Source organism: Homalodisca vitripennis, unplaced genomic scaffold (genome assembly GCF_021130785.1).
Source record: "Homalodisca vitripennis isolate AUS2020 unplaced genomic scaffold, UT_GWSS_2.1 ScUCBcl_6475;HRSCAF=13700, whole genome shotgun sequence".
Taxonomy (NCBI): Eukaryota; Metazoa; Arthropoda; class Insecta; order Hemiptera; family Cicadellidae; genus Homalodisca; species Homalodisca vitripennis.
Genome location: NW_025782583.1, coordinates 11,249 through 34,106, shown reverse-complemented (window position 1 = coordinate 34,106; position 22,858 = coordinate 11,249). Strand labels below are relative to the sequence as shown.

General features: G+C 34.4%; 1 protein-coding gene across 1 annotated transcript; it reads right to left on the bottom strand.

Annotated features, from left to right (window-relative positions):
• Positions 1-4,021: 4,021 nt before the first annotated feature.
• Positions 4,022-21,084, bottom strand: LOC124373811 (the record flags this gene model as incomplete). Its single annotated transcript, XM_046832146.1, has 4 exons — positions 20,952-21,084; positions 12,840-12,948; positions 9,466-9,600; positions 4,022-4,117 (listed from the first exon to the last, which is right to left on the bottom strand). Coding segments are annotated over exons 1-4 (374 nt in total), but the record flags the coding sequence as incomplete, so codon positions are not given.
• Positions 21,085-22,858: the final 1,774 nt, after the last annotated feature.

The following is a 22,858-nucleotide window of genomic DNA, read 5'->3' as shown; positions in this document are numbered from 1 at the left end:
TTAAACTGTAAACGTGTATATAATTATCGAAAAAAAAATCACTTGCTTGTCGGATAATACACTTGAAAAACTCTACTGATTAGAAACTTCAACTAATTTGGACTTCAATGATTGAGGTAAACGTTAGGGTTTTCGATTGAGTTAGGACGACGATTTTTGTTATCATTAAACTGTACACCGTACCTACCTATATAATTATCGAGAAAAAAAATCACTTCCGGTCGGTAAATACCGAAGAAAGTTCTCTACAGATTCAAGTTTTGGACGATTTTGGATTTCATTGGTTGAGTGGTTTGAGGTTAAAAATGGTACTTAGGATTATGTTTAGGACGGTGATTTTAGGTATTAATTCAACGCCCGACTAATACATATATAATTATCGAGAGAAAAAAACAATTAAATTACTTTAAATTAGCGACTTTTTTCCTATGGAGTCCCACAGGGATCTATACTTGGACCAGTCCTTTGTTCCTTGTGTACGTCAGCAGGCTGAACTCATCGCTCCTGAGAGGGAAAATGGTCCAGTATGCTGACGATACAACGCTTCTGCATTAAAGCTCCAACAAAACATGAATTATAAATAATTTCCTTTTTAGAACTGAATTCATGTATTCAGTTTTTTTTTTTTAATTAAATCTTAGGACCAATAACTCCAAATAAAATGCACTAAATTTCTGTTGGCGGCAAAAGAGAGATTGAGGATCGCGCTGCTGTGATGGCGGACGATGTCCTCATAGAGGGGAAACTGATTCCACCAAGTTTCCTCGAAGTCTGACTTGAGACAATCACATTGAAAGTACCCTGCTCAAAGGTTTCTTCAGGCATTTTCTCTACGGAACCTTTCAAAATTTTTCTCCTGGGATGTACTAAAAAATGGCCTACTTCGGCCTTGTACTCCTCCATCTAATCGTACGGGTTGAGGCTATGGGGCAGCTGTTCTAAATACAAATTTGAGCGAGTATTTAGAAGTCAAAAGAAAGCTTGTCCGCATTATTTCAAAATTGAAATCCCGAAATTCATGCAGAGATGCCTTTAGGTAGCTTGGATTGCTAACTTTGCCCTGTCTCTACATCCTCGATGTCGCCCTGTACTGCGATTTATTTAAGTGCGAGTTGGTCCGGGGCAGGGACGTCCATCAATACGGGACAAGAGGCAGGGACAACCTTCGGTTACATCCGCACTGAACAGCCGCATTCAAACGTTTTGCCATCCGAGGTTGGTGTTTAAGCTGATCAACAAGCTACCTGATGAAATAAAAAATTTGAATGAACCAACAAAATTTAAAGCTTGATTGAGACACTTTTTGGTGTCGAGGGTGTTTTATTCAGTGGAAGAGTTTATGATGAGCCGCTGGGATGAAATTTAAAGTAATTCGATCATCCTCTATTTCTTGTGGTAAAATTTAGAAGATTTTAAAACGTATGGCTGTAAGTATGTATGAGTCTTAGGAATGAGTGTGGACTGTGTATGAACGGGTATGAATGGGGGAAATTTAAAATAGATATACATATTTCTAAATAATTTAATTTGACGAGTGTATGCAATTTTTATAATTGTTGACACAATAAAAAGTATTATTATTTTTATATTATTATTACCTCCGGTCGGAATATACCGAGGAAAAGCTCTACTGATTCAGATTTTGGATTTCACTGGTTGAGTCGTTGAGATAAAAGTGGTACTTAGAATTATGTTAGAACATTGATTTTGGGTATCAATTGAACGCCGACTAATAACTATATAATTATCGAAGAAAAATTGAAAAAAATCACTTCCGGTCGGATAATACACCGGAAAACCTCTACTGATAAGAAGTTCTGACTACTTTGGATTTCACTGACTGAGGGTAGTATTTCATTTTCCTTAGTATATTCCGATCGGAAAGTGATTATTTTTGGGTTTTTTCTCGATAATTATATATTTATTAATCGGCATTGAATTCACCTCTAAATTCAATGTCCTAACATAATTATAAGTACTACTTTTATCTCAGCCAGTTTTCACTATGGATTTCTCCAAAATCGTCAAAACGAATCAGTAGAGAGCTTTTCTTCGGTATTTAACCGACCGGAAGTGATTTTTTTTCTCGATAATTATATAGGTAGTCGAGTACAGTTTAATTATAACAAAAAATCGTCGTCCTAACTCAATCAAAAATACCACGTTTACCTCAATAACCGAAGTCCGAAGTAGTTTAAAGTTCTAGTCATTTAGAGGATTTCAGGTATATTTTTTTTTCGACCGAAAGTTGATTTTTCCGATAGTTATATGCTCGTCTACAGTGTAATGATCCAAAAAGTCGTCTTTATAAATCATTCATAAATACCTCAATCAGTGAAATCCAAAGTGGCCGAACTTCTAATCAGTAGAGTTTTTCCGGTGCATTTTCCGACCGTTAGTTTGATCTGTAACCCGAGCAAACGCTCGAAAAATCGCCCTTCTTTTCTGAAGGGTTTTCGGCCGTCAGTGGGCAAATGTCCCCGAAGGGGTATTTCATTTTCTACACATAATATAGTTGAGTCAATTATACGCTTGAGTGAAGCTCTGTTTGTTCTTTTTCTTTCTTATCCAGTGAATCCAATACAGCGACCTGGTCGCTGATCCAACATCACTTTGGTGTCTTCTACTCGGCCAGAATCGAACTTCGTAAAGTTTCTGTAGCTATACAAGAAAATTTGTGGTACTAGAGTTGCTGTGAGAGTTTAATTTGCCTATTACATCTTTCCACTTTCTATAAGGCGTAGTTACTAAAGCTCCATGTTTTTGGTATTTACCTTTTACCAGTGAATTGGCAAATAACACACAAAACGTCCCCCGGATCCCCCAGTTTCGGACCCTCCCCGAACGAAATTTCTGGCTACGCTACTGAATTGTATTATGTTGTTCTGCTTCTGGCAAATATATTTCTGACTCATCTACGTTTAACGGTCTACACCATGTCACAATATCGGTAACACAATTAAATTCGTACAAAAATGCAACATTGCTGTACAGATCTATCAGAATCTTAAGCTTGAAACTGCCAGTAATATATATATCTGTTTATAGAGACGAGTTGAAGTAGAAGTGTATTGTGATTGGTTGGATTGCGATCAAGATGAGCAAACAGTGATCAATATGGCTTCTTTACCACAATCTGCTAGTTTTCATAGTTGCCACACAGTCTACTTTGGAAAATTAAAACGTTTAATAATTACATGAGTTAATAACATGCTCATGTCATCTGCTTACATTAGGCACACAAAACATCAGGATAAAGAAAAGTCAGTCAGAGCTAAAATAGTTCAAAACCAAACACACAGTATAATTCAATAAAGCAAAGATATTTGCAATTATTCCATACCCTTATACAAGGATAATAGGCAACAAAGTGGACAGCCTCAAATGATCAAAAAGCTGGTAGTCCTCTCATTTCATAAAAACGTAAACATATTTTAATTCTAAAAATGGCATTCACAAGATATCCTTCAATAAGAGTTTCTGTGTAATTGGCAGTCTGGTACATATGTAAATTTTTCTTTAAGTGACTTGTGAAATAATTAATACCGTTTGATCACTTTTTATATTACATAGCTTCAGTTTGTTCCTTTAAAAGTTCTTGACCCATTTCTTTGTTGAGAACGATCATTCAGCAGTATGTAATACTGAATTATTTAATTACTAAAAAAGTAATTATAAAAATTTTAAATTTGGGGGGTCCGGACCCTTGGCTATGTCCTTGGTGGGTTTAGGGAGGGTACTACAACACAAAAGGTGTGCGGAAATAAAAATTTTGTTATCGATTTATAACATTGTACTAAGTTTGTTTACATATTTATTTATTCATTTTCTTGTTGGCATCGTGGTTATCCATAAGACCAATTTAAAAATATCTGCTAACTGTCAACCAAGTACCAGGGAGTAATATGCACAATCATCAAATTCAGTGTTGGTCATATAAAAGAATGAAGCTTAATGCAACTTTCAAGTCTTTATGACAGTTCTTCTTCGAGATATCAGGCAGGCAATTGTAATCACTTACCAAAGCAAAACTTCAGAATTGATGATATTATTTGTCACACTGGCAAACACAATTTCTGGAGATTGTTCTGCAGAAACTTCCTGATTAGGATTCTCACTGTAAACATTTATAATAAAAGTTGTAGTTTTAACAAACATATATCTTTTGAACAACTAAAATTGTACAAGAATTACTATAATACATTATAATGAATATAAATAAATAAAAACAAATTCACTAAATACACACTTTTCACTGGCTTGTAACTCTCGTGTCTTAGAATGTTGAGATAACATGTACACTAATGTATAGCAGTTGTGTTTAGTGGTGTGTGATAGTGGGTCTGCAGTAGGGTGGGCTGAAAAAACTAAATTTTTCGAGCATCGAGTTCTAATAGGGCTCAAAAGTTGCGTATTATTGAGCTGATTAAGAGAAAAATAATTAAAAAAATATTCATTAAAATCTTTAGTTCGCGCATCGAGCTTAAAGTGTTCTAAAAAATGTACTTTTTTGCTACTTTGAAAAAATATTTAAAACTCGCTTTTGATGATTTTTTTATTGTACTACCATATATATACTACGTTTATAAGTCCATAACGTCAATAAAAAATATTTAAATACTTTAAACCAACATATAAAGTTTGCAAAATGTAACGAAAATCTCTAACAAATTCCTTTCCTCTAACAAATTTACACTTGTCAATGTGGTGGAAAAAGACAAGTTACTGTGACTGCCCCATTATAATGGAGTGCAATTGTTATAAACAGAAAAAGATACCTATCATAGTGAGAAAGTTCTTGCATGATCAGCGAACTAATAGGAAGACATGCATTGGGGGTGTAGATAAGGTAGTGACAAATCAACTCTTGAAGAAAGAAGAAAGGAAACAAGCAGAGAGCCTGCAGGAAAACTTGAATGATGGTTTTGAAAAAGGAAGCCAAGGAAATAGGAAGATCTTCGCAAGAAAATCCGACTGAACCTAATCCACCGAAAACCCCCTCCAATACATCTCAAATGAGACTCAGTCTTCAATCAACTGCTGTAGTTAGTGACAGATTTGGCGTATCTGACAGAGCAACGGCAGCAATAGCATCGAGTGTGCTATTTGATCTTGGAATGGTATCAGAGTCAGATACTACTTCACTAGTAATTGACAAAAATAAAATTCGAAGAGAAAAACAAAAGGCAAGACAGGCTATTAAAGAAAAATACCTCGAAAATACAGAAACAAAGGGAATCTACTTTGATGGGAGAAAAGGCAATACTTTTTTCCGGGATAAACTTGGAAATAAAATGTACCGTAGGGTCAAAAATAAGAACACATAAGTATTGTACGAGAACCAGGAGGCCAATACATAGGTCATGTAAGCCCAGACAGCTCAACTGGACAAGGGATTGCAGAAAGCATTCTCAAGTACCTTGTAGATAATTCCTTTGATTTAGATGAGGTAGAAGCTGTTGGTTGTGATGGAACAACAACCAATACTGGTTGGAAAAAACGAAGTAAATCGACATATCGAAGCGAAAATTAATCGTCCACTCCAGTGGTTTATCTCTTTACTTCACTTTAATGAACTACCGTATGTATAGCCACTTATTTCAGTTCTTGGATGGAGAATATACAGGACCTTCAACTTTCAGTGGAGTTATTGGCAAACGTCTTCCCGATTGCAACAAAATGCCTGTTGTGGAGTTTGAAAAAGTAGAATCTGAAATCATAGATATTGACACAAAAGATCTAAGCAAAGATCAGCAGTACCTTCTCGATATCGTATGAACCATCCAAACGGGCAATTGTACTCTGGATCTGGCTAATAGAGATCCAGGGCCTCTAAGTCATTCCCGTTGGTTAACTTGTGCTAATAGGGTGTTACGTTTGTACATTTCAGATAGTAATCCTTCAAATGAACTGAAGATTCTTGTTCAATACATAATAAAGACCTATGCACCAGTCTGGTTCGACATAAAACGCCATCATTCCGTGAAGTATGGACCAAAACATGTGTTTAAAGTAATCCAAACTACCAGAGATTTGTCAGCTGAAATAAAAAAAGTTATCGATCCTGTGATTGAAAGAAACTCCTTTTTCTGTCACTCAGAAAACATGCTGTTAACAATGATAACTGACGAAAGATTACATATAAGCGAGTTAGGTTTCAAAAGAGTTTTGAAGACAAAAAAGTGTGGAAAATAACAGCAAATCGGCTGTAAGAATATTTCATACACCCACTCTTAAGTTTGAAGCTAAGGACTACAGTGAGCTCATTGATTGGTCTAAATGCAAAGTTTCTTCTCCTCCTATGATGAGGAAATTAACAACGGAAACAATATCAACCTATTTGAGGAACAAAACTTTACCAGAGTTTGAGTTCATGAACTTTCCTTGCCACACACAAGCCGCAGAAAGGTGTGTTAAGTTAGTGACAGAAGCATCGGACAAAGTGTGTGGTCAAGATAACAGAGATGGATTTTATCAGAACCACATTGTTATCAAGGTCTGTCATGCCAAAATTTGGACATAAATCAGAGTTTAAACCTTCGACGTCATTCTAAGGTATGTAAACTTAGGGAAGCGTTAGAACATGTAAATAATGTAAATACATTCAAACACACCCTATTTGGTTGGATGGTTGGGTAGGGTGTGGGTGGAACTCGAGTTGCAGCCACCTCCCCGTGGTGAGTTCTGGGTCATTCCACCAAAACATTGGTGAAATGGGCGACGAGCTGCAAATCTGTGATGTTTTACTCTTTGAAGAAAAATTTTTATTTTCGTACAATTTTCTAATATTTACGATATTTCTTGAGGACCTTATATATTTGTTTAAAGTATCTAAATATTTTTTATTGGCGTTATGGACTTATAAACGTAATATATATACGGTATTACAATAAAAAAATCATCATAAAGACGGTTTAAAATATTTTGTTTGAAAATAGCAAAAAAGTACACTTTTACAAAACTTTTAAGCTCGTTGCGCGAACTAAAGATTTTAAATAATATTTTTTTAAATTATTTTTCCCTTAATCAGCTCAAGAATACGCAACTTTTGAGCTCTATTAGAACTCAATACTCGAAAATTTTAGTTTTTTCAGCCCACCCTAGTCTGCAGTGTAGTAGGGCCCTGCAGGTGTGGGGGCTCCACCGTCACAAATTTTTTAAGAGGGGAGAGTCCATAAAGAACCTCACAGAAGCGTCCCAAAATCCTTACTGCAACTACTGCTTGTGATCAGTTTGCAGAATGTTGTACATGTCTGACTTTAGAGTGGAGTTAGACTAGTTACACAAGAGAAGACAATATGCACTTAACATTGTCGTTATAACACAAAGGCTAAAAATGAACAGTTGGCAGAGGGGAACAATTTAATACTTAATTTATAGGCTAGAGGTTGTGTCCACACCAATTTACAGAACTTTTTGAAATTTTAATTATTTTGTAGCAGTTGTAGCTGGTCTTATACTTCTTCAACTTTTACAGCACATGTTCTAGAATATATTGGGTATCCACTGGTTTGATTCCTCAGTGATTTTTGTTGTTCTACCTTGTATTGGCACGCTGTATCCTGAGTGATAGGTGTGAATGACATTCAGCCAATTTCATGGTTGGTCATGTAGCATCATAGAACTCATTCTTGTCTATGTAGAAAATAAACTTTCATGCTAAATTCAAAGTGTACATATGAAACCTTTATCTTGATAACTATTTTTGTTCTTTAAGGACAAGAAGCTTAGAAGATTGTGCCTAGTCCTACCCTTGCGCTGCTTCCAAAGTGACAGAATATTCTGGATGGGTAAGATTGGGGGTAGGGGCCTTCTGTTGAGTTTCATGAGGAAAAATTAAGGGCACTAATCTTAAGTCATGTCCTCTTGGAAGAAGGGAAAGCCAGCTCTGAACCAGCCTCTCTAGTCAAAGTAGGCAGGGGGTGGCACACCTAGGCTGGCAAGAACCTTTGACTCTTGGGAACGAACCCTACCAACTGTCACCTCCCGCCTTGAGATAAACTTGCCACATGATATATTAACATTTTTGTTCAGTACGTTAGGTTTTTATACCAGTGTTCAAATAAAATTTTTCCGATAAGCTACGAGGATACTAAACATAAGACAGCACTGAAGTCAAATATTGTTACCATATGGTAACATTATCTCCGGTCTATTATCATTTCTTTTCACCCTAGGACTAGAATTGTCATTTGTTAACATCTTATATGATTGTACACAGTTTGTTAAAAAGGTATATATTGAGCTATATTTTTGCTGCCATCATGGTTACCTATAAGACCAATGTAAAAATATTCGATTCATTCGTTTTTGAAGTCCGAACAGCAAACAAGAATAAACTTTTTTCCAGCCCCACGATGATAGGTTTCGCTAAAGCTCATCCAATTACTTGATAAAGCAGTCTGTTATTTACACATTTTTTTAAAATTAAAATATTTATTTTACAAAATGAGTAAATTTTAAAATGTTAGCACTTGGCATTGATCAAACTGATTTTCAAAAATTGTTACAACGATTATAAACATGGAACAACATGAATAATATATTTTGGTAATAAAAATAATATTACTACCAATCAGGGATAAGCAGGATAACCATCAATAAATTAATTTCAATATGAGAATGAATTTTGCACAAACACGTCATTTACAAGATGTTATTGAAAATTTCCTAAACAGTAGTTTTTGGTATTCCGAGATTATTTTATATATCATGAACAGTCAATCAACGGTTACTTTCAATCACAAGTCTCACACACTCCATATTTTCCAGTATTGTTGTCGGTGAAGATTGGCTAGAACAAGGGTCACTGTCAACAGATAGATGTGTAGCATTTTTTAAACACCTGTACCGTTCTTTTATCTGTGTTGTGATCATACTTTCATCCCCAAAGACCTTCTGTATCATTTCAATTGTCTCCGTACAACTCTTGCCGAGAATGAAGCAAAACTTAATGCAAATTTGTTGATTAGTTCTTTCTGTCATTTTCAACAGTATACAAATGCGAGGTACAGAAAATCATGTGAGACAAATACACACTGGGCGTGGTCCAAGGTGTTCAGCTGGAGACTACGGCATTCACGTAGTTCATGAGGGACTACTTGTTACGCTTATATCACACAGAGACCGCTCGGGTGTTCTGGCATGAATATATAAATGCAGGTTGGATACTTTTCGAACAGCCCTCCTATTCCAAAAATGTCCATTTCAGTTTCTGTTTTCAAACTCCAGGATTTCTTCACCCTTCATCTGGGCTTCACACCTTTGGCTGCACAAACTATTCTCAGTAAACATTGACTCCATAGAAAATCCATTTCAGTCAAATCAATGCTTCCTAGTTTTGCTATGCATTAAAAATCTGATATCAGAGAGTTACTGAATAAAGCCAATTGTAATTAATTGAGGACTGAATTAAATATATCTAAAACAATACAGTGAATTTTGTTATACTTAATAAATACTTACTTGTAGTGGTTTTCTTCAAATGATTGGGTTTTTAATTTTATACAGCCTAGCAATGATGTGATGAAATGATCTTTGGAAATTCTTTGGTTTAATCCATTACAACACAGAACTTTGCGGAATTCTTCTTCAATGGTTCTGAAACATATATATATATATAAATCACTAATTCAATAAAATGTGTGCTTAACAATGTTATAAAAAGATAGCATCGATAAGTTTAAAATTACATTATGATGAGCTTCTTTTATTTGGATTCAAACTATAACATTTTTATCATTTAATTACTGTATAATTTTAATTATTAATAATCATTTTTATTTTTAACTACTTTAATTAGAATTTTATGAAAATATGTAACCCCAGCTAAAGTGGGGTAGGGAAGGTCGTTTGCCCCGGGTGGCAAAAATATAGAAAAAAATGCGTAACAACTACACATAGTTTTGTCAGTCTCCATGCAAATTGTTTTACACTAGGATAAAAAAAGTATAGATACCTGAGTTTGAGTGTTAACCAATGACAAAATAATAGAGCTACAATAGCAGGAATTACTTTAAATGTTGTTTATTTCTGCATTTAGACATATACAGCAAATTAATTATAAATTACAACCAAACTTTGAAAATTCATAACTCGGAAACTTAAGATGCGTTTAAGATAAAATTTGTACAAGACAAGTACATATATACTGTTTATGAGTATGTGATTTTAGAATTACTGAATATGAAAAAAGTTGTTGTTAAATTACCATCTTATCTTTTATTCTTGACCGGTCGGTTAAAAAAAGTTAACATTGATCATGTTAAAAGAAGTTCTTAAAGCCATTATCTTAGACATCTAATTTTGTTAGCCACTATTTAAAATGATTAATTTTAAAACAAATTTATTTGAAGAAGGTTTTATTAACTTATTGCAGCCAGTGCCTGATCTCAAACTGCCATAATACCGAGCAAACACTGTCTTGGGTAGTAAAAATAATGCAACAAAAATATATTAAGACAGCATGAGCTTTAAATGTTTATTTATACATTAGCGTCTAAAATATTTTAAATTAGGCAACATTTTTAACATGTTTTTGTTTTCTTATGAGAAGATGTTGAGAACCCTCCCATTAAACAGTCCAGAAAGGTCTTTGACCTTACTTCTTGATATTCAGGATGGGTAATGTTGGGGATAGGAGCCACCTCCTGTCGAGTACAATATACGGAGAGATAACTGGCTCTATGTCTGTCATGTAACCTTGAAGTAAGGGGAATTCAGTTATGCACCAGCTTCTCCAGCCAAAGCGGGCAGGAGGTAACTCGTCCTTATGTTCAAGCTAGGCTGCCATTAACACTAGAGCTGGTTGCACATTTGAGGAACAAACTGTTGATAGCAAGTGTCGCGAATCAATTTCCTTCTACAATTTTGTCGAACACCTACTTGTCGAGACCACCTGAGCGCCTGTCTCAGGACATTGTGAGCCACTTAAAACTGTGCCGGACACCTAACTCAAATATTATGTCTCACGGCAACCATCGGAAGCAAAAGGATCGTCCATATACATACAATGGCAAATTAACCATCTAATCTATTTTAGTTTGCGTGCATTGTATGATCGTTTGTGTAGTTTTGTGTCACAAACCCCTACCAAAATGTCAGAAGAAGTTATTGACGGATTTGTATTTGGGGACGAGCTTTTGGAAATGGTCGAGTCATAGCTGGTACTATATAACATCACAAAACAAGATCATCTCAATAATTGTAAATCATTTGAACAAACCGCCGTAAGCACTGCAAAATTACATTGTTCTTGTTCATTTATGCTGAAGATTTAACAGGCAACTAGTAATTTTTTGACTTCTAGATGTAAAATATGTCTTTGTCACAAGCTATCCCACACTGGAGGAGCAAATTATCAAGATGCTTTCAACAAAATGACTCTCGATACTAGATTCCAACGCGACGGTTTTCTCCTTCAGTGTGTATCCAACCTAAGGGAGCTCCATCCACCTTCTTTCTGCCTGTGACCATGCCCCGCTCAGCGTTTTGTTTGGCTACGCCACTGCTCTCAAATAAACTAAATCGATTTAAAGGGCTTAAAAATCAGATCATTTAAGATTTAAATAATGAGGAACAGTTCAAAGAAAGTTTTTTAATGGAGCGACCTTAAAATGGATAATTTACAACCGACTTTTAAAATTATTATTTATGAGTATAACGATTATATCAGCATATTATGAGCATTTACGGTTTATAAACTATTATTTATTATTCATCTAACACTTAGACGAAGATTACCCAAACATCACAACATAACTCCAAATATTCCTTACTCTTCCGGTCTCTGTCGTTTCGATGGAGAGCAAGTTGAGTTAATTTAAAATTATTTAAGAAAACACCATGAAACAGATTAACAAAATTTTAGTACTGTATCAATTGAACTTTAAAGACCATAACAATTTTATTTGACAATATTTGCAGCCAACAATTTTGTTAAAGTAAAGTTAAAGTTTATCAAGTTAAAAAATAATATTCATTCCATTTTTATCACATGGTAATTTATTATACACTTTTTAAGCAGAGGTTAGTCCATTTATATAAAGATGTGTCTTTGTTTTGTTTACAAAAACAGATAGTGGATTGTCTTGAATTGAATGAATGTCAAATATTAGTTCTGTTGGCTGTGCCATTGTGAAAAATTTGAAAATAGTAAGTAGTAAGTAATATTAATGATAATATGATTATGGCAACATTAAAATTTGGTAAGTTTTAAAATGTACATAATTTAACTGTAAATATAAAAAGTGACATGTATAAAATTGTTTTGGTTTGTTCTCATCTTTCTAATAAATAAGTTATAAACGTAAGTTTTATCATTGGTACAAAATACCACAAATATAATAATAATAATTATTATTAATTACTTAATGATTATTTACAAGCTGATTTAGAAGTATCATCAAAGTAAGTTAAAAATTAGTTAGTGGGATAGGGCGGCAATTTTTGGAGTTGCCTCCTCTGAAAAACTGATTATAGCCTACCTAATTTAAAAGGATCAGATGAAAAATAAATCAAAAGTATAATTTTACTGTAGAAATAAGAACAAATGATAAATAAAACTAAATAAGTAAATTAGTTAAATAAAATAAAACATAAAAATATGTTTACAGCATTTATTTTGGGTGTTTTAAAAATCAAGTAAGATAAAGTAATATTTTAATCTATAAACATTTGCTTTGTTTTTAATACTGAGCTGCTTATGTTGTAACATCTTTGGATAATCTGTGTGCCTTTACTTTAAAAACTATTATGTGTTTTGTAACCATCTTTATGATATTAATTTACAAAAATAATTATACTATTTTTTATGTGATTCTCCAACCAAATATACATACTTATCTTTTTGCCACGTAGAATCTTGACAAGTGAGGAAATGTATAAGTGTGTTTATGTCTACAAATCCATTACCATCGATATCACATTTTGTAAAGATGCTATTCAGCACTGAAACAATTAAATCACTGTCATAAAAATGATTAATTAAACATGAGGTTTCACAATTTATAGCCATCCCAGAGTGTACAAGGCTGAATGCAAAAGTTTCTGGACTGAGCATAAGCTCAGTCCAGAAACTTTTGCATAAAACTAAAAACTTTTCAGTTTACTGAAACTTTTTCAGTATTTTTTATATAAGTACTGAATTTTGGCTTACCTAATTTAGCTTTCACTGTGATAATTTTCAAAATACTAAAGCCAAGATTCTATCCACTTACTCCAGCACTGTTGCCAAGCTCCAAAAAAGTTTTGAAAGTCATTTATTTCAATACTGTGCTGGACCTTTTTAGATTTTCTTAAAAAATCTTGAATTCGGGTAAAATGTGTCAATTCAACTGTTGCTTGAGTTTAAGAAATAGAGTAATGGTACATGGTACAAAGTCTGATGATTGAGGTACAACAGTCATGTGGTTTGTTTTTGCCACTAGATTGTCATAGTGCAAAAGTTGCTTTGTGCTTTGTTGAGAAGCAATGGAATTCATTTGCACAAACGCATTGCATTCCCAGATTTTCTGACAATGTCTATAACCAGTGTTCACTTCCTCACAAATCTGCTGAATTGATCGGTGACCATCTTATGAAATGATAAGACAAAGTATTTCTACATTTTCTGGTATTGTGCTGGTCTTGGGATGTCCTGATTGCTTGTCATCTGCAGCTCTGTCTCGGCCAGCTTTAAAATGGGACCACCACCAAGGGCGTACTCAGCTTTGGCAGGTTCCGAAAACAGGGTGGGGCTTCACCTGGTCCCTTCAAATAGACGTGTGGCGAGGCACCGGTAAAATTGTCCAACAAAAATTGGTCTGAGTATGGGCCTGCCCATAACTTAAATACGGTCATGTGACTCACAGATTCCTTCCTTCCTTAATCATTTCCTAAGTCTCACTGCCCAATTTTCCGAGTTTGGCAAAACTTTCCTCAAAAACTCATTGTACATTTTAAAAATCGAAAAATAATTTCAAAACACACACAAAATATGCACACAAGCCCCAGCAGTAATCACAGAAAAATCATGTTGCACACTCATTACTGATAATGCAAACATATTATTGCATGCCAATTATTTGGTTCTGTACATCTGTGTGTCGACAGCAGTATCAATCCAGAGTTTTGGATACAACGCCATACATTGTCTACTTCAATCATCTCTGATAATATGATTAAAAAAATATTTATAAGGCAACTTCAAAGGAACTAAACATCCAAAGCTTACATTTAATGTTTACATTCAAACTTTAAGTTTTGACTGTAGGTTATTATGGAAAAGAGTACAACCAATGTTTTCATGCTACTAAAATAATTGCAATGTAACACATAACATAACAGCTATGTATTGTTATTTTAATAAAATATAATTTGCATATAAATGATGAAACTAACATGTAAAATATACAACAATTTCAATTTTAAATCAAGTTGTTATTTAAACAGGAAGTTATATAAAAGTGTATTCATAACTTTCAGCTAAGGAATTACCATACAGGTGTAGAAATACCCGCCATCAAGCTCATCTACCTATCTCACGTCAATAGGCTTCTGTATAGATGACATGTAAAATTTGACATTTCAAAATTGTAACCTAGCAAAGGTTTTTATCACATCATTTTTTATTCATTGTACAATTTTAATTTAGAGCTTAAATTTATATGTAGAGATATTATTTTCTTCTGCTAAAAATAAAAAAAATAATATTAAATGTTATTTGGAATTTTTTCATCTATAACTTGTTGGTTAGGTTTTATGTCTGAAAGAAAGCAAACTGAAATATAGGAAACTGATTTAGTATACAAATATTAATAATAAAACTGAAATTAATGAAATATAAATAATATAGATTGTAAAAAAGTTAAAAATCATGATGAAAAGCTAAGTGGCAGTACAGTACAGCTTACTCTTATTCAGTAACAGCGCATTTGATGCATTATGCTCCTTAGAAGCAAATCGTAGATCGTAAGTCTGTTTTCTCACAGGTAACAACTCAAGGCTAACTTAAAAAACAGAAAAAAAGAATAGAAACTTTTGCTTTCAAACTTCCATACATGACATTCATGCTCCATCAATCCCACTTTTCATCTGTAATCCTAGTAAAAAATCCACATAAAAAATATTGTAATCATGCCTTTAGTTTTCTATGATGATGAAATTACAGGTTAAGTTAAAATATTCAAATTCAAAATAACAGTTGATAAATTACTGCAAAATGACAGGGTAAATTTATGATAAGTGGAGCCGCTTTTTATATTGCTTAATATAATCATTAATACTTCATATATTGAATAACAAAATTACTAATTAATATCAACATATATCTAAAATAGGAAATATCATGTGAATGTTTGGAACTAAAAGAACTAATTTGATTACACATTGACATAATCTCATAAATAACAAAGAAACCATAATAACAAAACACATATCTTGAAATCAAGAAAAACACAGATGAAGTAGCTTTTTAAACAAAATATTACATTTACTATCTGGAAATATGTTTACAGTAGGTATAGATGATGTTATTGTTCTATTTATTTTATCGATATCTATTCATTATATTAATGGATGTAATTAATGTTGTTTGTTAATATCAATATGAAAAATTAGGTCCGCTTATCATACTCTACCCAAATGTCATATATGCTTAACCTTTACAATAAACTGTTTAATAATTATGAGTTTTCCTTGTAACCACAATTTTGTACCTAGGCCTATAAGGTCAATGTAATTTGGTCCTTGGCAGATTAAAATTGAGAATCCGGATGGATTGATATTTGCTATCTTCAATATCAAAATAAAGGTAGTAGAGGTGGAGTTTCACAACAAATTTCAACTCTGCAGGTGAAAGTGTTTGACAGTGATTGGTAATATTGCAATAATAGTTTTTAAATCGTTATGAGTGATATCTCAAAACCCAATCAATAGGGCTATCTAATGTTCCCGGTCTGGGAATGCAGGAATGCTCTAGTAGAGCTGGCAACAAATAACAGAGTAACACTCGGTTGGGTACCGTGTCATGAAGGTATTCATGGGAATGAAAAAGCGGACATCCTTGCCAAAAAGGGAGCAGAATCCACATTGGTGGGGCCTGAGCCAGGTTGTGGGATAGCCTTCTCCAACATTAAAGCTCTGGTCAAAGATTGGGAAAAGAGGACGAGACACAAGAATTGGAGTAGAGCCTCAGGTTTAAGACTATCCAAATTGTTTATCTCTCCTTACGCTAAAGGGTGGACAGCTCTCCTAGACCAGAATAAGGAGGATATACAGTGGCGTAGCGACAGAGGAGCGAGTGGAGCGACCGCTCCAGGGCGGGGGCGACAGAGGGGCGGCGGGCGGGCGGACGATAAAATTGCGGGAAGCAGCCCCTTCCACGCGCATCACGGCCGCGCAGTGTCTTTGTGTCATTGACCTTGGCTGAGACAAAAGGCGTCCGTACAGACCCACCGAGTGATTGACTTACTTCAATTTACCTTTGCGTAGTGATTGCAGATTTAGCGTTAGTGCAAAGTATTGATTATATTATTTATTTTGTTGTGATGTGATTTGTGTGGTGTTGATTTATTACCTTTGGTATATAATGTCAAAAAAAACTAAGTGGTGCTGAGTATCGGAAACGAAGGTTAGAGAAAAGTCACGCAGAGAATCTTGAACTTAAGAAAGTAAAGAAGTTATCTACCTACTTTTCGAGGGACACTTCAGTAGTTGAAGTTTCTCAAGAACCCACTTGTAGCTCACAAGTACCTACAAGCGATGAGGACTTGGAGCAAACACCTGTAGGCTTACCTGAAGATGCAGAAGACCACGTCCTTCTTCAGAAACCTTTTTCTAAGGTAGGCCTAGTTAAAGCTGAAGGTGCCGATTGCGAGTTGAACCTTAAAGAAAATGTAACAGCTGTTATAAGTTCTTCTGATAAGGGTAATTTTGAAAACACTCTTACAGCCGAACAAAAACGGCAAATAATAAGATTAGACCCTCATTAGCCTAAAGGGCCATTTCCAAAAGAATCAGAAGGGAGAAATAAAAATAGAGGATTTGACGAGAAATGGTATTTTCAAAAGAATAAAGAAAACCAATTGAGAATAAAACGTAATTGGTTATGCTATTCAAACATCCTCAATGTTTGCTATTGTCAGCCATGCTGGCTTTTCAATATGGCCTATACTGATGTGGGATTTTCGAAAGGTACGTCTGATTGGGCACATTAGGTCGAAACATAAAAGACCATGAAGAAGATTCGCAAAGTCATGCAATTGCGTGTGAAATATACTATCGCTGGCAGTTAGGCCTAACAGTTGATAGTGAGAATGTGGAGGAGGTTAAAAAGGCCACTGATTACTGGAAACAAGTTTTAAGGCGAGTGGTGGACGTCATTATTACGTTAGCTACAAAGGACTTACCACTGAGAGAGCACAGATTGTATAATGACAATGAAGATGCAACTAAATCGAAAGGAAATTTCCTTGAGATAATACATATGCTAGCAAGATATGACCAGGTCCTTGCAGATTTAATTAAGTTACCAAAACATAGTGTTAACTACCTTAGTCCTCAGATTCAAAATGAGCTGATCAACCCGATTTCCAAAGAGATAAAAAAAGAAATCAAGGAAGAAATGAAAAAAGCCCCTATGTGTCTATTATCTTTGATAAAACTCAAGATATAGCGAAAACCGACCAGCTGAGTACAGTGTTTCGTTATACAGATAAAAACTGACGAAGGCGATAGGCCAGTACAACTAGTCATAGAAGAAGCGTTCGGGGGCTTTTTGGAAGTGGAAAGCCATAAATCAGAATACTTATCAAATGTTGTTTTCAATATCATAGAAAAGTATTCAGATATATCTAAAGTTCGAGAGCAAGGCTACGATGGAGCCGCTAATATGAGTGGTATATATTCAGGGCCTTTCAAGCAAGAATAAAACAAAAAAAAAATCCTTCAGCTAAGTATATTCACTGTTGTGCTCATGCCCTTAACTTGGTAATCAACAATTCAGTATCAAACATTCCTGAAATCAGAACCTTTTTTGATAATGTTCAAAGTTTTTTAAAACTACTCGTATATCAAGATGGGCACTGTTGACTAAGTCGGCTATGTTACAAAAAACCTTAAAGAAAGTGTGTCTAACAAGGTGGACTTCAAGAAATCAAGCCGTCGACGCTCTTCGATGTGGTTATTTTGACATAATGAAAGTACTGACTTTCCTAACGTTAGAAGGTAAAGGACCAAGAAGAAGTAAACCAAGCTAAATCACTTTTGAAATATTTTGAGCAGTTTCCTACAGTAATACTGATAGTTATTGAAAGTGTGTTGCTTGAAACTATGGACATAATTTCTAAAAAAAAAACTTCAAAGTACCGAAGAAGACTTGGAACACGCAACAAAAATGCTCTTAAATCTCAAAACAAAAATTAACAAACTTAGGAATGAGTGGCAAACAGTTAAAGCAGATGCAACTAAGCTTTGTTTGCAATGGAAAGTTGTACCACATTTCATTGACTCGAGAACAAAAAAGAAGACAAGAATGTTTGATGAAGTGCAAGTTGATGATCCTATTAAAGACAATGAGAAACGTTTCCGGGTTGAGGTGTTCAACCGTAGCCTTGACATAATCACACAACACAGCTGACAGAGCGTTTTGAGGCTGTTACTCACATTACTAGTAGTTTCCAATGTTTGAAGCCTTCTTTTTTAGTTGGAGCAAGTGATGAAGAAATCTTAGAATCAAGCAAAATTTTGATATTAAACTACCAAGATGACGTCTCCCTTAACTTAGGTCCACAGCTTGTAAGGCTAAAAACTTGTTTTTTAAGTCACGTGGAAAAACTCAAAAGTATAAGGGATCTTGCAGATACTTTTAATAGTGCGTGCTCAAGTTGGTTCCAGCTTTCCAGATGTTGTGAATGCTTGTTTGATTTTTTTGACACTACCTGTTACAACTGCAAGTGCAGAGAGATTTTCAAAACTTAAACTGATAAAGAACTATCTTCGCAGCACCATGTCCCAAGAACGTCTGAGTGCCTTAGCAACCATATCTATAGAGCGCAGCAGTGCCAGGCACATCAATTTGGACGACACAATAACACAGTTTGCTAGCATGAAGTCACGAAAGAAGATTAGTTAAGATAGTAATATGCGAGTTGGTTTTGTAACTACTTAACTACTATGTTCACGTTTTAGATAATGTACTCAAAATTTAAACTAGGGTTTTCAATACATATTTATTAAATATATTAAAATTTGTACTTTCATTCCAAACCCTACGGAATTGAATTGAGATTTAAATACATATTGCTATACACGTAAACTAGGTCTCTTACAAGGAACAAAACTTTATAAAGAATAGTAGACTGTAAGTTATTATAAAAAAATGATGTTTTGTCAAAGACGCCTTACATTGCTGATGAAATGATGGCCAAGAAACGTTTGTTACGGTAGCGAGGTGAACTGTCGGCACTGATTGATCATGTAGGTAAAAGAGTTGGGGAAGGGGCGCCAGGGACTGAGTCGCTCCATGGCGCCAAAATCCTCACTACGCGACTGAGGATATAAGACTGATATTAGGAATGTTGACAGGACATGGCCCTCTGAGGAAGCACCTTATGAAGGTAGGCCTTAGTCAGAGTAGCGAATGTAGACTCTGTGGAGAGGAGGAGGAGGAGTCAGCGGAGCATATTTGGTTAGATTGTCCTGCCATCGTAGATTAGAGTCTCGGAAAAGATACCTGGGAGCATATCTCCTCAGCCCCAAGGACATTAGAGAACAGGAGCCCTTAAATCTGATTGGTTTTTGCAAAAGCCTCGGTCTTTGAGGGCACAAATTAAAGCAAGGGAGGCGCAAAGGTCCTTTTTAGGACTAAGTGTGGGGGACAAACTGTCCTCTTCCCTCAGGAAGGAAAAAAAATGTGGTAATATGATCACATTTTAAAGTCACTAACAACATAATTATAATAACAATGTTAATATACTATTTAACAAAGTATAATATAACCGGTAAACCCTCAGGTACTTGGGTTAACTATCCCATTCCCAATGATCCCATTGTTTTGCAATTTTGCAGGTGCGTTCCTATGCCAGTAGTAAATATGTAAATGACTAATAGGCAGTAAACTATATGTAATGGAGCAAAACCAAGATCACAGTGATTATTGACTCTGGTGGACCTAATGTAAGAGATATTGATACAAGTGTCTTTTAATAGTTATAGCTAACATAAATAAAAAATAACGTTTACAAATAAACAGATTAGTCAAAGTTAAGGATGTAAAAGTAAAAATAATTTAAATTTATAAAACAAATTTATCTAATTATAGGGGTAGGGTACGATAAACGGACCCTATTAACTTAAATAATCTATATCAACAGCTGTAAAAATTCTAAAATAATACACGTAGGATAATAATATTTCAATTTTACATAAGTAGTTCTGATTATTAAAAATGGCAGTCAATTTTAGTAAAACTATACGACATTGCTTTTTCGTGGCTTCAACATGTTGGACTCGTACCGAAAATCCCATTATGTGAAATTTGTGGGAAAGAAACAACTGTAACTGTGAGAGGAGTAAATATGGTCCTCTTCAGTTTTCCTAATTTTGGTTATAATAATTTGTTCGATCATTGTAAACATATTTAAAACATATGATTGTTATTGAGGACTACTAATAGGTACTTTTATATCGATTGATAGTCTAGGATTTGAGATGCGAATATTAGGTATCGATGACTATATTCTTCGATATAAAAAACCGGGTTCGCTTATCGTACCCTACCCAATTATAGTTATAATAAATAATACAGTATACCTTTTTATCATTATAAACAAATGTGTTTCATTTGGTGAAAGTTATACAATACTCTTCTAAAATAATCTGTCAATGATGGAACTAAAGATATAATTGATGATTGATATAGTTTATTTACTGACTATGTTTATCAACTCTGCAAAATAAATAAAACTACTTACTTTCCAATATTTCTTCTTCTGAATTTTCACACATTATACTAAATTTATACCACCAAAATTTTCCTAATATAGGCCTAAACTCAAACAGGTAAATTGTATGATTAAGGTTAAATTGTATTACTCAAAGAGTAACGACTAACGAATAGGAAACGGAACGCGTATAACGATGAACCAAAACTCACTGCCTTTTAAATCATGAGAAAATTTACATTTGTATTAATGTAATAGTATGAAGAATATTAAAAGTTAATCTCTAATTGTACTGTAAAATATATGTATAGCTATGAAACGTTATTTCACTCCACAACAGTGTTTAACTGGTTACGTAATATTATATTAATAGCTAGTTAATTCACTCTTTTCATCAGCATCAGAAAATAATCTCAATAGATTCAAACTTACATTTAATTGTTGTATACAGTTACGCATCTTTCCTTATACATTTTCGAAACAATAACATTATCTATATTTAATAATTAAGAGGCGGTATCGCACAGTGGAATGAAGGCGAAATAGCGCCAGTTTTGTAAAAGAACAATTTGTTATGTTATGTACTTTCTGTTGATTTATTTAATATCACCAATTTTTCTCTAAAAACTCCTTCCATTCCAAAATTCTTACTTAAAGTAGAATAACTAAAAAATTAATATAAAAGTTGATCAACTTTCTACATGTTCGTACAATTATTATATAATATTATTTAAAATTTCGGTTTAAAATTCACTTATGAAATTAAAAAAAAGCATAAAAATCACAATAAATTGTACAAAAAATTATGTGATTTTTTACATGAACATTGTAAGTTATTAAGAATAGTTTAATTCACTAAGTTCCACCGTGATTTAGTAATGTTTCGTACTAAATATATTAAAGAGCAGTACACATTTCAGCTGCGAATATTAGCGTTTCAGACTTCAGCACTTGATTTTATTTACAGTTATAGACAGATCGTTATCGTAAAATAAGGCGAATGGGAACGAGGAAAACAAGTTTATACAAACACGATTACTAGATAAGGTTTATCGTTGTAAACAATGACCTCATTTGAAGATTTCTAATCTGTATACAATAATAAGAATTGAGTTAATTTTGACTTAGTTGTGAGTTGTTCTCTTAGGACAAGAAGCTTATAAATTGCACTTAGTCCTGTAAGAACCTTTGCACTGCTTCCGAAGTGACAGGATATTCAGAATGGGTAAGGTTAGGGAGTAGGTGCCGCCTCCTATTAAGATCCATGAGGAAGAATTAGGGCACTACATCTCAAAGTCATGTCCCCCCGGAAGAAGGAGAGGCCAGCTCGGAACCAGCCTCTCCAATCAAAGTAGGCAGGGTGTGGCACACCCTTATTGAGGCTAGCAAGAAACCTCTGAGGTTAGGGAACAAGCCCCACCAACTCCAACAGTCATCTCCCACAGTAGCCTAGACCTATCGAATTGGGCATGAACCCCAGAATCTCGACATTTGTGGTTAGTGATGTGCCCCTCCTGGACATCCATAAGGTTGCCCAGTTTTTAAATGACAAGTCGGTTTTTTGCTGTGCCCAGTGGTGGGTTCAAATGGAAGGTATAAACTTGCTGGGATGGATTCCTTACCTCTTTGAAATCCAATTGTGAGTTGGTTATTCCTCTTTGAAGTACGCTTCAGTAATGGTATTAATTCCCGAATTAACACCAACAAAAAAATCTCTCACAAGATATTGGAATCTTCTGTCATATAACTTTAACTTTCCAGAGAAACATACCATGCTTCCATATGGGGATTTTGTGACAGACGTTTTTTTCTGTAAAGCTAGTTCTTCTCTTGACTCCGGTAAAAGTCTTGCTTGCTTAGACGATATGTGTTTTTCTCTCTCTCTCTCTCTCACTCTCTCTCTCTCTCTCTCTCTCTCTCTCTCTCTTCTCTCTCTC